Source organism: Eschrichtius robustus, chromosome 1 (assembly GCF_028021215.1).
Source record: "Eschrichtius robustus isolate mEscRob2 chromosome 1, mEscRob2.pri, whole genome shotgun sequence".
NCBI lineage: Eukaryota > Metazoa > Chordata > Mammalia > Artiodactyla > Eschrichtiidae > Eschrichtius > Eschrichtius robustus.
This window is the reverse complement of record NC_090824.1, coordinates 89,810,207-89,827,005: the sequence shown is the minus strand read 5'-3', so window position 1 is coordinate 89,827,005 and position 16,799 is coordinate 89,810,207. Positions and strand designations below refer to the sequence as shown.

The window sequence follows — 16,799 nt, the reverse complement described above, 5'->3', positions numbered from 1 at the left end:
TCTGAATGAGAGATTATACTAAATAAAGATTTAATGACTATGGCTGGAAGAAAGGTTAATCCTTTAAAGTAAGACAGGGGAACTTTAACCTGTAAATGGCCTTTTGTTTGAAAGTAAACTGATAAGGAAGAAATGTTTTATGTTCTTGTTCAGGTTGCAAGAGTACTGAAATGCCTTCATGTCACTGATAAACATTTTTGTGGTACTGGAAACCATGCTTATTAAGACAAACTGAAGCTATAAAAGTAGATTATTTCAGACTGTTACTGGCATGAACATTTAGAAAGCTACAACTCTGCGTTTTCTGATGTTTTGTCTTAGCCAAGGGGCTGTTATTTACCATGTATTGTTAGTTCTCATTTTACAAACCTAGTTTAACCATTAAGTCAAGAGATCACAAGAGCCTAGTGTTTATATGAGGAAAGTCTCTCTGACCTTAAATCTGGTCTAGGGGTTCTCTTTTTCCTATGTTATTCTCTGTTTCTCAACTGGGGAGGGATGGGGGTGCCAGTTTACATTACCAATTGAGTTTTGTTTTTTATAAACTTTAATGCTTAATCTTATTGATCTACTGAACATTTCTCTATTTTATCAGTACTTATCTAATAAATCAGAATTTATAAATTAAATAACTTAAATGTCCCAAGACATTTAATTATTAATGGGAGTTTTAAAAATCCCTACCCTTATGAGAATCCCCTTATGATGGCTAACTTTCACAACTTGGACCCAGCCTTATTTCCAGATACCCTCTCTTCACTCTCATTCACTTGCCCAGTCTTAGCAGGTTATTCTGCCCCTTAAACCCACAGTGCAATGTCTCTCTCCTTTAACTGTCTTTACAAAATTGTTTGCTCAGTCAGGAATGCCCTCTTACCAACATGCTCCTTTTCTATGTCTAAGCCCCTTCCTGAGACGTCTAAGCCAAATTAACTGCTCCATCTGTTACGGCAGCATTTCTCACATTCTATATTCATCTGCCTCTTGCTAGACTGAGCTACTTGAGGGCAGGGATTAAGTAAAGTAATATGCCCAAAGATATAGTACACAAGTATTTAGACTTAAATATGAGCTAATAAAGTAGGTTGACTTGAGGTCTGGAGACTGAGATTCTAGTGGCCACCAGCTGTAAATCACCTACCTTCTTTTAGAGCTTGGTTAGAAGTCAGTGTAGTACACTGAGTAAGAACATAGGCCTTGGAGTCAGAAAGATCCTGGTTTGAATCCAAAGTCCATCATTTACTAGCTTTATCTGAGCAACCTACTCTCATCCATAATATGGGGAACACCTCCTGCCTCTCATGTATGTTATGAGGATTTGGTGAAAAGATACAGAAAAGCATTTAGAATAGTGCCTATGACAGAGTAAGCACTCAATAAATGGTGCTATTTATTTCACCTGTAAAACATTAAAATAGAATTTAGCAAGTTGTACAGAAATGGAAGGCTTGGAGCAAACACTACATTAGGATGAAAAACAAATGAGTAGAGAATAAGGAACCTGAATATCAATCTGAGAACTATAAATATGCTTAGGAATGTAACTGGGATAACTTAGGATTTTAGTAAGAGAGTAACCTAAAGAATAGCATTTAAAGAAACTAATTCTAAGAGCAATTGAGTATAGGATGTCTGGGAAGTAGAAGTTTAAGTTAAGGGGAGATTCCTAATCCATACATGACATGAAAAGATCTAGAGTTGAAATGTGGTAAACAAAGGGTGAATTAAAACTGTGAAAGAAGAAAAAAACAGGGACAACTATAGGGGATAAAGATCACTGTCATTATAAGACCAGAAACCTGAAGAGGGAGCTTATTGTTAAAAAAAAATTAAGTTCAGTGGAGGATACTGTTTAACTCCTTAATTATAGGTCAGTTTTATGCTCAAGGTCACAAAACTAGTAAATGATTGAACCAAAACTTGAACACAGATGGTCAGACTCCAGAGCTTGTGCTAACCACCTCAGTTACTACCTTTCAAAAGTAACAGAAACAAGTTTCCAGACAGTGTCACAGGAGAAGACTTTTAAGTCAACAGCTTCTATTTCTAGTGTATCATGAGCCTAAGTTCTAGGTCCTCATTCCTCTTTTCTCAGTAGCAGAAGCTTTGAAAAAGTATGTAACCTGGGATCCATGGATGGGCTTTCAAGACCCATTTATGCGTGATTCACGTGTGTGTGTTTGTGTGTCTATTTCTCTGGAGAGATAGGCTGTGTTGTCTTTCATCAAATTCACGAAGAGATCCTTGACCCAAAAAGAGCTCCACTCTAGAGAGAATAGCAGCTATCGTTTAATAAGCTCTTACATTTGTTGGGCACTGCTCTACGTGCTTTACATGCATTACCACATTAAGTCTTCGCAGCAACTCTATGAGGTAGGAATCATTAATCCCACTTTACGCACAAGGAAACTGGGGCACAGAAATGGTTTTATAGTCATTCAGCCAGCAAGTGGCAGAGCTAGAGTGTAAATCCAGACACACTGGACACACTGTGTGCCTTAGCTCACACTTCTAACCAATTATACTGTTGGAACAGCATACTGGTATCTTCAGAACTATTTCCTTTAGCCATAATAGTGTAAAAAAAAATTTTTTTTAACGCTTTTAGGAAGGACATTTAAGTATAGAACAGCCCCCAGTGTTTTATACCTTCTTATTTTACACATTTACTACCACCTGCCAAACTACTCCTTTTTGGCGTGTGGCATTTCTATTACTGAGGGCCTAATTAAATCTCACTATAAATATTTTCCTTTTCAGCCTTTGAAAGTTCCCATGTTAACTCTATCTCCTCCAGTAAGTGGGTTGCAGTTTTCACTCATAAACACTTTCAGTCGCTAGTGTATTTAACCTCAAATGAATAAAAGACTAGTAATGATTAAAATGAACCTCATGACAAATCATAGCGGGGAAAAGTCCTATATTTCCAATAAAAATGGGAAAGGTGCTAATAAAGTCAGCTCTTTGTCGGAGTGCCTTTTGATTTATGCATCTTTGCTCGATTCAGTTTGTCAAATAAGAGCTGACAAAATTATTGCTTTCCACCCCCCAAAAAGTACTCACAGAAGCACATCACTTATTTGAAAAAACAGTTCCACTAGTTAGTTACAAAATTTAATTGTAAGGATCAAACAGTGGTTATTGGTCAAACCAATCGACATTAATAGCTTTGAAGTGTGCAGAAGCTAGTTTTTAAATAAAGGTGACAAATACCAATCAGATTCTTATAACACTGTTCAGGATCTAAGCAAATGTGATTCTGTAAGTTGAATACAAAAAGCTAAGAGAATCATAGTGCAATCATCAATAAGTAAACCAAAGACATAATTTTCTAAATCATTTTTAAACAGAATAAATTCTAGTTTTTAAAAAAGTTTAAAGCTACATAAAACTCAGAGCAATCTATTTTCTACCTGAGATCAAAACAAGTTTCTTTTTTCCTATCTAAACATAATTCTTGGCATTGAGGTAAATCTGAATTCACGTGATATACTTTGTCAAACTTTTCCAAAAAATTTTAAGCCCTGCTGTAGAGAGAAATTCTCATATTATATATACATATTTACATATTTTTTCTTCAAAGACTAATGACAAATTTATGAGGTTAATAGGCCTGTAATGGGACCATGATACTATTAATAATAAGAAAATAAAAAGCCATTCATTTATACCAGGTGTTCCTATATGGTGCAATATGAAATGGGATCAAAGAATCTATGTACATAGATGAACCACCAAGAGTTCAGAAATTAAGCTCACTTTAAGAAAACTCATTCTATTCTTTTTTGAAGCAGAGGTTGCAAAGTTGTGATGTATAACAAAAATATTGTGTATACAGGCTCCAAAACCAAGCATTGGCCTAAATTGGCAAAAACTGCAACTTAAACAGAAATTAAACCCAACTAGATCTTCACTGTGGTTATGCAACTTTTGGCTTTAGGGTCTGCAGGTTTTACTGAGGTAACAACCTCTTATCTCTTGCCTCTCCTCCTTGTGCCTGCCCCTACTGCCCCCAGCCTTTTACATGGCTGTCTTTGGCAATGCTTCCAAAGTTTGAAAGCAGAAAAACTTGCTAAGTAAACGGAGAGAATGAAAAATAACACTATATATGATGTATGAAAACCAACCTAAGAGTATGGACTGAGAAAGAAAATACTAGAAGGGAAACTAAGCAGCAGTCTACCCTCAAGGGAAAAAGAGAAAATAAAAGAATAGGGGGGCTGTTACTCCTAGATCTTCTTCCACATCATCTCCCGATTAGAAGAGTGTGGAACCAAAATTTCAAACTCTGGAAAGGTAATGACTTTGAAGGAGGAGCTAGGGAAGTGAATAAATGATAAAGAAGTACAGCAGTAGCTTTAGCTGTCAATGAGTTTCTTTGCTCTGGCATTGGCATTGTCAATACGATCTTTGTTGGTGTCAGCCTGGAAAAAAGAAAAATATACCAGCATTACTTCACAAGGTAAGCTGCTCTAATAAATGTTAAATTTCATGTACTTAGAGTAACTGACACATTGAGAAAATTCAGGAAATAGTCGAAGCCACATTACAAAACTCATTTTGGGCAAGAAGTGACAGAATATCAAATTCATTTGGAAAAACCTGGGTGTATAAACATGACAAAGATATAACAGGAGAACTTGCCAGTATTTCATGAGTTCTGTAACATTTCTTTTCATAGTTTAACATGTCTGAAACTAGGATGCATCTTATAATCAATGGCATGTAGATGCAATGAAAATATAATGCTCTTCTCTGCTATAGATCTGGACCTTGTGGGAGTCCCCTGAACTGAATCATAGAATCTCATCTGGAGCTACCCTAGATCTCACCCAGAGACTGAAATAACCTACCCCAAGATCTGTGGAACAGATGTATCACCATCCACATCAATATGTAAATTAAAATGATGGGTAATATGTAGCCTAAACCCACATAACAGCATTGAAAACATCTTATGAACCATTGTTTGCCTCAATGAAATCCATCATAAGTGATTCAACAGAAAGCCAAGCTGAAAAACTTACCCCAACCATTAAAGTATACTGAGATTTTAATGAAGTAACAATAAATAAGAACAGCTTTTAGATGTGACACAACCAAACACAGAACACAATTTAATTTCAGTATATTTTATATCATATGAAGTAAAAAATAGCAACCGCACTTTTTTGTTACTCTTGTTTTTGTGTGTCCACCCCACGAGAACCATTCTGCAGAACTGATTTTTATCTACTGACTCATGAGATGAGGATTCGGGAACTTACTAATTTGTTATTAGTTAACAAAATAAAATTCCAAAAGCTAACTTGCTCTTTCAGGGGAAAAACGAAAGAACAAAAAAACCCCCGACAGCTCACAGAAAGGTTAGAGGAGACTGTGAGCTTCATGTGTGAAATTTTAAATAAAACCACTTGGTCCCAAGTTCTTGGTTTCAAAATGAACCAATTGAGTAAGAGATAGGAGGACTTGACTACTGTTTTTCAGTGTGTTAGAACTCATCAAAACTGCAAGGCCTGTGAGGACAGGATCTTATCCCTATTGAGAGCAATGCCCCCAGAGCATCTAGCACAGATGTCTATTACTAAACACTGTACTGGATGTCTCATTTTCCTGTGGCACTAAAAAGCTCTTACCTTTTCTGTGATCCGTTCTATCTGTCGATTTTGAGCCTCAATCTCATTGCCTATGTCCAGGGCCATGTTTTTTAGATTTCCTAGGATACTGCCCACTTGAGTCAGGTTGTCTTCCATTTCGTCTTCCCTGGCATCATTTGTTATACTATCACAAAAAGATAGTTAATTCAGTACTTTTGGGTGAATTAGAAATGGAGTGAGTCTGGATTTAGTTTTTTATAAAAATAAGTAACCAAAATGACCTCAGCAAGTGTTAGACCCAACAGATGCAGGCTACCATTCTTGGGAAACATTCTATAGTAAAAATGGAAAGACTAATCCAAGAGAGCACAACAGCTTAAAGCCATTTAAGATTAAGAAATAACTTTAGGATAGTGGTTTTTCAAAGTGTAATTCCCAGCATAACCTGGGAACTTGTTAGACATGAAAATATGCTAATTCTCACACTCCACTCCAGATCTCCTGAATCAGAGACTGGAAGGGACCCCAGCGATCTGTGTTTTAATAAACCTCCCAGGTGATTCTGATGCACGCTTAGGTCTAAAGAACTACTGCTCTAAAATAAGGGTTGCAAAATCCTGGCCCAAAGCCAAATCTGGCCTGCCTCCTGAATTTATGAATAAGGTTTTATTTGAACACAGCCATGCTCGTTTGTTTATATATAGTTTATGGCTGCTTTTACCCTACAACAGAGCTGAGCAGTTGAGTAGTTGTGACTGAGACTGTATGGCCTGTAAAGTCTGAAATATTTACTATCTGACCCTTTACAGATATCCTTATAGGGATTTGGTTGACTCCTACTCTAGATGATACATTTTAAAACACATCTTCTTATTTACAGAAGTAAAACATGATTACTTGAATAATTTGGAAAGTACTTTACAAAGAAAAGTTAATCCATCCTTGAATGTCAACAATCCCAGTCACCATTTTGTCAGAAGGCAAATTTTAAAATGGAATAAGGGACTTCGCTGGTGGTCCAGTGGTTAAGACTCCCCGCTTCCACTGCAGGAGGCACGGGTTCGATCCCTGGTCGGGAAACTAAGATCCCGCACACCCCCACATGCCGTGCGGCCAAAAAAAAAAAAAAAAAAAAAATCCAAAAATAAAAAAGGAATAAATGCTATTTCTAATTAATAAGTTGGGGTTCATGCATAATTACACCCAGTCTCCAGAGAGAGCCATTCATTTAGGAAAAGAATAAAAATATCGGGAAGAGCTGGCATACCGTTTAATGTATCCGCCGCTGGCTGCTCCTGTGGTTGCTTGCTGAGGCTGACCATTTGTCACTCGGCCTGGCTGCTTAGATACTACATTGCTAGGAGAGTTGTCTCCACCGTCTCCCCATGTTGCCTTATAGACTTTACTAGACTCAAAGTTCTTTCTCCTATATAAGAGTCAGGAGTGTAGAGAGATACCAAAAAGCAGGAGAGGGAGAAATGACATTATTAGTGCTTGTTACCTTAGGGATGCCCTAGCACCCTTAGAATAAAAGCTACATGCAGCTAGATCTAGATTATCTACACTATGCTCCATCACAATCTGGCATAGGAAAAAGATGAACTGTGTAAGCCCACTTACATTAAAAACATTTTTCTAAAGGTTAAACTACTTCCACCAAATCTTCACTGAGCAGTTAGCAAGTACCAAAATGTAATTATTTGATTTTTCAGGTTCTCCTAGCCTCTGACACTCTCCAGAAAAGAGGTTAATGGACACTAGGAAAAAAATTCCTTAGGAAAGGTGCTCTGGGATGCCTTAATGGTTCCTTGGAAGCATCTCAGAGGTTGATGAGGGATGGAAGAGAAAGAAGGCTGAGTGGGCAGTACTTAGACCTCAGTTGCTCACTTACTTAAACTATAGCAGTTTCAGCTGATCTGTTTTTTAAAGTTAGAATTGTGCATTAAATTTTTTTAAAAAGGTTTCTTCGGGGGGTGGTGGTGGTGTGATGAATTGGGAGATTGGGATTGACATATATACACTAATAGGTATAAAATGGATAACTAATAAGAACCTGCTGTATAAAAAAATAAAATTTTAAAAAAGTTATTATAAAAAAATTATTTTTAAAAAAAGGTTTCTTAAGAAACAAACATCATGAAGGAAAGGCAATGAATGAGTTCCTTGGCTACAATGGTACCAGTTACAAATAGTTTGGTTTAGGACTTTTTCATTTAAGAGTTTACTTTTCCACCTTAAAAAAAAAAAATGATCCTAAATCCAAGCCTCTTAAAAATAGAAGCATATGTTTAGATTAACTGATATAGCTAAAAATCAGCCAAAGCCAGAATTTTACCGTGGGATTTACTACTTAAACTGGTATAAATGGCAAGAAAAAGAACCTAGTAAAATGACTTTTAAGTGGCTATTACAAAAAACACAAATAAAACTTTTTCTTACTAATTATTTGGCTAGGTAAAGTTTCCACTCACACAATTTTAGTTTTTGCTTTTCTATAAACAAAAACAAAGTAGTATATGGCTATAACATTGGTTTCTGATTTATTCCACATGATACATTAATGAGGAAGTTTTGAAATCGCAAAAGCAAAGGAGAGATTTTAGGAAAGCAGTGGCTCCTTTCTTAATAGGATCATGTGAGGATTCATGTTTGGCAAACCTAGAACTGGATCTTAGACCTTAATCATCAATGCTACAGAAAGGGTACTATATATGTTTAATTAATCAATCTATTCAGTTATTAATAAGCCATGTTAAATCCTTCCTGGAACAAGGTGGGATACCCATTATTTAGTACTACTTTTTTTTTTTGGTTGCATCGGGTCTTAGTTGCGACACACGGGATCTTCGTTGAGGCATGAGGGAGCTTTCCTTGCAGTGCGCGGGCTTCTCTCTAGGTGTGGTCTGCAGGTTTTCTCTTCTCTAGTTGTGGAACGCAGGCTCCAGGGCACGTGGGCTCTGTAGTTGTGGCGCTCAGGTTCCAGAGTGCGTGGGCTCTGTAGTTTGCAGCACGCGGGTTCTCTAGTTGAGGCGCACGAGCTCAGCAGTTGTGATGTGCGCTTAATTGCCCCGCGGCATGTGGGATCTTAGTTCCCTGACCAGGGATCGAACCCGCGTCCCCTGCATTGGAAGGCAGATTCTTTACCACTGGACCACCAGGGAAGTCCCCGATATACACATTATTTAAATGAATATTTATAAATAATTTCTGTTTAGTAAAAAACCCATTTACATGTATTCTTTGTTAATAAGATGGGTGTCAGGCAAAATTCTGAAGCAGAGTAATAGCAACCAAGCAAAATAAACAACATATAAGTTTATCAGAAAGTTCACCAGAAATATTAATAGAAGTAATATAAGATAAGTGAGGCTTTTATCAGGATGTTAGACTGTAAAACAGGTCAAAGATTGAGGGCTGGAATTCTAATGTCACTAAATAATAAGACACTGTGCTTCTGAGAGTCTTAGCACAGAAGCACTGGGTTGGGACAGACTTGTGGGCTCTTGGTCTAGCAAGGGATATACACATGCTCCAACCTCCTCAACCTTAAGAAATAATATTTGAAATTCCTTCAACTTCTGAGAATTCTTCCTTCAATTAGATATAAGGGGCATAAGATGCAAACGAATTGTTTTAACATGATATTGTGAATGAGGTTCAATTAAAGCATAGTTTATGAACGAAGAATCAGACTGGTTATCAAACCCTTCTCCCTTTAAGAGGACTGGATCTTTGATGTTCTTCCAATATCAAGGGGAAAAGGTACAAAAAACTGACTTGAATTGTCACATTTATTTTCAAATGGATTGGGGAAAAAAACTCTGCACTTCTTTTTCATGCAGTTTTGACATGTTCTCCATGTTTATAAAGCAGTGATTTTTACATGCTGTTGATTTCATATCTTCATCCTTGTGATAGTTCCATGTCTCTTTCAGCACCTCTACTCCAGGTAATAATACCTTCTGCTTGCTCAAGATCCTGCCACATGCTGTTACCCTGGAGCTTCTCCCACTGAGTTGTACAACCCTTAAAGACACCTGTTTTTAAGCGCATTGTCAGGCAGCTGAGTATCTAATAAAAACAACAACGGTTTTAATCTAATTTGTCTTCCTTCAAAGGGTCTTAAGTGCTTTAAAAGGTAGTATTTCCTAAACTTGACTGAGCACCAAAATGACCTGGATGATTCTGAATACACAGATGTGTATTTCAGGCTACATTCTGAAAATTCTACTTCAATTTGTATCGGATGGAGCCTGGGAATCTTCTGTTGTAACTATGGTTTTATTTAAATTCAATAGATCATTTAGCTGCCCAACCAGGGAAGAGAAACACTGTTCTAAGAGACTTCCAATCTGTTGTAGAAGGAATATTTTAGATTACTATGGTAGCATACCTTAGTATTTCTATATATTGGGACACTGAGGAATTAATCTGGAGGAAGTGAACGTATACACAAGGTTTTTTTTTAAGCCACAAGATTTAGAGTAAATTGACTTGAATCCCAATCCTAGACCTGTCATTCAGTAGCTACAGAACCTTATGCAAACTTCCATCTCTGAGCATCTTTTCTTATGTGTAAAACTAAGATGATAACAGTACTTAATAAGTCACAGGGCTGTTTTGTTCTGTGAAGCATTAGACAAATATTTTTGTTCTTTGGTTTCAACTCAACCTGATCCTTAGTTAAAAGTTCATGTCTTTAATTGCACAGATTACCAATTGGCATGTTTATTCTTATAGCCCATTAACGTTCCCTAGCTTTGAGATCTACAAGCAGCCGAATATAGTTGGAATATAGCTATATAAAAAGACATCTAGGCCAGGGTTGTTTCTGGTCTACAGTAAGAAAGAAATGGTTCTGATTTGCAACAGAACTCTTCTGCATAACAAAATTAACAGCCCCTCTGGGAAGAAATTAGATTTCATAATAAAATGCTTAAGCAAATTTGTGGTAGATTTTAATGCAATTAAGAACTCCATCTAGAAAGTTAGATTTACCCCTGACTGTCAGTTTTGAAGAGTTTAATAATCTTGAACTACTACATTTTTTCAGATAAATATCACATTCAAAAATGGCATGTTTGAAATAAGAATTTGAAATATCCCTTAAGAAGCTGCTATAAATACAGAAAACAAGTATCAGGATATGAACACAGTAACTTTAACAATTTCTTTTTTGAGTTTTGGTTGTCAACATTAGTACTAACTGAATAAAATAGCAAAAAGAAAGCCCAAGCGGGGGTGGGGGGAGGGAGAGAGAGAGAGAGAGAGAGAGAGAGGTGATCAGGTTACAGGAAAGAAGAAAAAGAAGGGCAAGAAACAAAGGGTAGAAATCAAACAATTTTCTAACATTTAACCATGGTATTCATAGTCCCCATAAAGATCCAAAATTAAGGAGTCAAACATTATAATAAACAGTAGGCTGACTAGAGGGTTAACTTCCATAAAAAAATTAAGATTAGTTAGCTCTGCATTAATTCAATACGAAACCACAGCAAGCTAACACATGACATAATAGGTATTATGGAACAGATGATAATATATATAAAGAGAGTAAACCCTTATTTAAAAAAAGGAGATAACTAGATATGGCAACATTTTAAATTTATATCCCACCTTGTTCCAAATGGCATTTAAGATGACTTACATTGGCAATTAATTCCTCAATGTGGTAGTGGCCTAAATCATGGGGAATCCAAAATCATTAGAAGCAATACTTCAATAGAGGAAATACTGATTCTGGAACCAGAAAGGAGTAGGAAAACTTAACAGAAGAAAGGAAGCTGAAATCAAAGTCTATGTATTTAGCCTGAATTCCCTTACCTTTGATCAGAACTAGAATGCAGCAATTCTCTACAAAGATCAACCTATTTAAAACGTCTTAGGAAACTTTAGGGGTGTTTTTACTTTTATAATCTTAAATGTTTTTTAGCAAAAACTTAGTATCAGAGCCATTAGTCAAAGGGTGGTATTATAAATTAAGATCCTTTCGTCAATCCATCTTCTGGCAGACAGCTCTCATCAAGAACAAATTCACTTTACATTACACAACACAGCACAGCTTTTAAGAGTCTCTACCACTCACAAAATCCATGCACATGCACAGAAAAGCCATTTGAAGCATCACCTTTAGATAGCAGGTTAACAGCCCAAATTGCGCCACAAGACTGCATCTTAAAGTTCCCTTTGATCAGTTACTGAGCTCAGCTTCTGATGTTAAATCTTCATTTTTAGTAAGCATGTTAGAAAGGAAGAGATTAGGTGAGAGAATGAAATGCAGAAAACAGTGAATGCCAATCAAACAGAACAGAAGCAGGTTTAGTTTTCAAAACATAATGCATTTAAATTCCTGCCTGGTTTCATAGAAACAACCAACGTCTGAGAATCTAGATAAAAAGAAAAACATGAAAACTATTTAAACCAGCGCATACTTCGTTTTTCCTAAGAATGTCTGAATGATGATATTCTGTCCTAAAATTATGAACATTAACATGAAGAGAAGGCAAATACTTTGTATCTCCAGTGAGTAGGATGGAGGAAGCACTCAAATGCTGACTAAAATACAGTAATTCAATATTTATTTTAACTAATCAGAGCTGAATATTTACATCTTAATATGACATAAGATTCAATAGTATAAAACCTGTAGTACCAATTTTCAACTTCTCTAGTAAGTGGTCCAGAAATACCAACCTGTCTTCAAACTACGTGCCAGTATGTTTGACATTTTAAGCACAGAATGAAGAGAGGCAGGTTAAGACAGAGGAATACTTTGTCTGACAATGGTTAAACTGGGACATCAGGCAGTTTACTATTCTGAGACTTCCCATTTTAAACCTGCTTCTTTTTAAACTCTTGTTAATTAGAATTACGACTTATCAAAGTTACTGACAAAGGAACTTCCCTTGCGGTCCAGTGGTTAGGACTCGGCGCTTTCACTGCCGGGAGCCTGGGTTCGATCCCTGGTAGGGAACTAAGATCCCGCAAGCAGTGTGACGTGGCCAAAACAACAAAACAAAACAAAAAAACCCCAAAGTTACTGACAAAGATATAGGATTTTTAATAAGGATCTGTTCTATTTTGCTTTTAGGATTCAAATAGTATAGCAAGCTAAAAGAATGACATTTATTCACAATTTTAAAGTTTAATCCTTGTAGTCTGTTTTCAAATTCTAGTAGTCCTTTAAAAAGAATTAGCTAAAATTAAAATTCACTTCTAATACAGGGTTCTGTTAAGTGAAGCTATTTCCATGTCTTATTAGAAAAAGATCTGCTGATATGGCTTTAATGAATACTACTAAACAAAAGAAATCTCAAAGAACAAATCTACTCAAGACATTTTCTATATAGTAATACAACTAACAAAAGCAACAACAAAAAGGTTCTTTCTTTTCTTGCCTGTCAAGCAAGGTAGCATACAGTTAAAAACTAGGGCTCTGCCTGGTTTTGAATCTCAGCTCTTCCACTTGTTAGTGTAGCCTCCTTATGCCTCTGTTTCCCCATATGTAAAACGGTGATAATAAGAGGAACTATCTCATATTAAGGGTATTGTAAGGATTAAATTTAAAGTGCTCAGGATAGTAAGAGCCTAAATTAATATACAGGCTCACAACTCTCATGCAAACCTTTGGATGTGAGACATTTTGAGCAGTACCACATAATCACATACATCAATATTTCTGCAGTGAAACAGATTAACATTTATGCTAAGTGTAACAAAGACTATTAAATAGCTTCAGTTCAGGTTACATCTTGTAGCCTAATTAATAAGTTGTGGCACTACATTCTGAAAAAAACAAACCTTTGGCTTTCAGAGTTTTTTAGATTTCTAAATGGCAGATAAGAGACTGTGGACCTGAGCTGTTATTACTAGTACCAGAATTAGTACTAGCTTTATACAGAAGACTAAGATACCGTCTCTGCCTTTGAGAAGCTCATGTTATGGCTATTTATATGATAAGCCTAACTGAAACACAGATTAGCAGATTAAGCTTAGAAAGATCACGCCCCTGGCAGGAATGAAAATAGATAAAGCTGAGGACAAGAGATACCATAGAGGGGAAGGACTCAGTGGTGTAAAGGAGAGATGGATGGAAGGGAGGCAATTAAAATCGGAATCTTTAAAGTGAAACACTACTCTCTCCTCTTCAGAGAACAAGTGTTCTGTTATAGGAGCCCCTTGATTCCAACTGTTAACAAGTGCTTTCTTCTCTTGACCCACTAGGAAAGGGCTCTGCTGAGGTTAGAGGCTGACGACGGACTGCTTCAGGACCATACTCTACCTTCTCTCTCAGACTGTCCAAGGAAATCCTGCCTATGCTTGTCTGGGTACACAAAGAAAAATAAAATTAATACTTATGTAGCTCCATTTCCCACTTTCTATGATATCAGACCACCTTAGGATTCACTGCTCTTCCTACTCATCAGAGATAATTTGCTCTAGGTTCTAGGAAGGACTTCCTCTTCCTTGCTCTTCTCTTAATATGTATCTCAATGAAGTTCATTTACTTTTTTCCCCTGAACTCTTCCAAGAGGGTACACAGAACATAGGAGAAAAGTGCAAGTAAGTTTGCAAAACATAGTTAAAAAAAGAGTTTAGATTTAAAAAATCTGTGCATTTCTAACTTGTTTGCTGAAAGTAATCTGCTAAACCCTGATTCGCAGGTCATAGTTACTAAAATATGCACTTTTGGAGAGTCAACCAAGGTCTAAACAGGTCAACAGACTTGTCTTTCTTAGCTTCTTATGCCCAAAACAAACACTAAAGTTGACCAACAAGTAATTTAACTCTATTTTCTCCAGTAGAAATGGCACAGAGAATGTTGTCACATGAAAACACTTATCTGAAAGCATGACAGAGCAAAACCTCCTCCATTCCTAACTCCTTTGAGGAGTAAAAAAATGCTGAGAGTCTGTAAACCTTCGTATCTCATTTTTGGTTTACCACACCAGCTGAGACAACTGGATGGAAGCAGTAATGCTTACAAAGCTCTTTAAAAATGAATACTCTCAGCAGAAAGGATAGTGATTCAATCTCCAGACAATGTCATTTCAGCCAAAGATAAAGTTCAAAGTTGTTTTGTTAATGACTCCTCATCTTTGTCTGAATACATGTACTATTTGTCAACACCATGGAGTTTGTTTTACCCAAGATTAAGTAGAGAATTTAAATGTTAATAATAAAGTCACTAAAAAGAATGAATTCGTTTCTGTCAAGTATAATCTCATACACTATACACAAATAATTTGAAGACTTTTCATCTCCTAGTTTACTAGAGGCTTCAAATCTTCAGAGTCTTCTTTGATGTTTCCTTCTTCATGTTTGACATACAATCAGTTGATTTACAGTGAATTTTTTTGACTTACACTTTTCTCTCTAAATTGATGATAAAGTTATACCCCACAGGCCTAGTTTACAAAAGGTTCCTAACTAGTCTCTTGGTGTGTGGTTATATACTCCACTCCAATCAATCAACCCCTTAGGCTGGCATTCAAAGTTCCTCTATTGCCTACTTATGTATTATTTTCCACTTCTCATCTATATGAATCATGTAGTACAGTTAAGTCAAGCTCCTCTGTAATCTTTATTTAAATTAAATCTTCCACAGGAAATGTCTTCCCACTTCTTTCATGTCCATCCAGATCTTTCTAATCATTCAGAGCCCAACTCAAGTCCTATCTCTCCTATAAGATGGTCTCCAAACCAACCTTTATCAGTTCTATACCTTTAGCCTCAGTTGATATCACATGATCTAGCACTAGATTTATACAGTTTTTACTTTTTGCTATTCTTTCTCATATAGCCAACCACATGGTAAGTCTTTTGAAGCCAGGATCCAAGTCCTTTATTCCCTTGACCATCCCTCATGTGCCTACCACAGAACACATATTTTGTTAATTCTCCTTATGTGAAAGGAAAAGACACTAATTCTATCCTGCTCTGTATTACCCAGATGTATATTTCCTAACCTTTTCTTGTATTATTAAAAAATGAAATTGGGACTTGATCGAAAGATTGATCAAATTTAAGCGATGGTTTGCAGTGAACATGCCCATTTATACAACAAGTTTGATCTGACTGAAGGAGAAACAGCTTCAGTTGATCTAACAAAGTTCCTTATTTAGGCCCCGTCATACTTATTGGGGGGTGGGGAGGGGTGTGCTCTCATTTTAGATTTATTTGAAAAAGGTCTTGATTTATCAACTCACCTATTACAGGGGCATACACAAAGGCCACAGCACTTGTTTAGTTCTGTTAAAGTCTTCTCTGCTTCTCTCATGTCTTTGTTTATTTGGTCCATGCCTTCTTCTACGCGTTTTAGTTGTTCTGAGAATAAGTTGTGGAAGTTACATTTTGCGTTACATTCACGGGGCCAACCAGAAAATGCCATTATGATGGAACAGCAAAAACTTTAACCTCGAATCCACCAATAACCCATCACAGTGACTGTATCAGGGCCAGGTGGTATTACAGACTGTCCAGAATGAAAATAGTCTTTCACATACTGATCCTGGGGCACCTGGCCTCTGACTGTGGAAAAATTTGTTCTAAGGAAATTGGTATAATAGGAGCATGTGAGGATTGGTTTAGAGATCACTTTTGCAACCAAATTAAGTGTACTTTGACTAGACCAGATCCCCAGCATTTCTATTATTGGATAGGCTCAAAACCTGAAGGCTGTCATAAGATTAATAAAAACTAGACCAGATTGCTCAGGGCCAAATCAAACAGAATGTTTCCAAGCCTGCCTGAATCTGACCTATTTAAGGACTTAACTTGATTTCTGAAAATGATGCAAAAATATCATAATGTCCAGTTCACATATGACCAATACACACAATAAGCCCTGCTACATAATAAATACTTGGTATACAATGGGGTATTGTGGCCCCCACCTCAAATAGGCAACAAACATGATATAATTCAAATCAGCAGAAAAGAAGTAAAATATCAGTCTTATCTTACAAAGGGAAGGTACTCCCAAAGGCTTAATTAATTTTATAGACGGCTGATTTGAAAAGGCTTTCCGGCATCCTAAATCAAATCAAGAATTTCTGCCAATGACTGCAACTCACCCCCTTGTTCATCCAGCGTAGTGATAGTCTTGATTCCTGCATCCTGAGACTAAAAGAAGGGAAAAATGCTGAGAGCACAGCAAAATAAAAACAAAACAGAAACAGAACCTACAAGGTCTGAAAAACA

At 36.6% G+C, this 16,799-nt stretch overlaps 1 protein-coding gene across 1 annotated transcript in view; it reads right to left on the bottom strand.

Annotated features, from left to right (window-relative positions):
• Nucleotides 1–1,303: 1,303 nt before the first annotated feature.
• The window catches only part of SNAP23 (synaptosome associated protein 23), a 36,604-nt gene continuing 21,108 nt past the window's right edge, over nt 1,304–16,799 (bottom strand). Inside the window, exons 4-8 of the mRNA XM_068550119.1 lie at nt 16,673–16,721; nt 15,806–15,923; nt 6,865–7,023; nt 5,637–5,781; nt 1,304–4,424 (exon numbers count right to left, since the gene is read on the bottom strand). Of these exons, the coding sequence (XP_068406220.1) occupies nt 4,359–4,424; nt 5,637–5,781; nt 6,865–7,023; nt 15,806–15,923; nt 16,673–16,721 (537 nt within the window). The 3' untranslated portion in view covers nt 1,304–4,358. The remainder of the gene's footprint in view (nt 4,425–5,636; nt 5,782–6,864; nt 7,024–15,805; nt 15,924–16,672; nt 16,722–16,799) is intronic.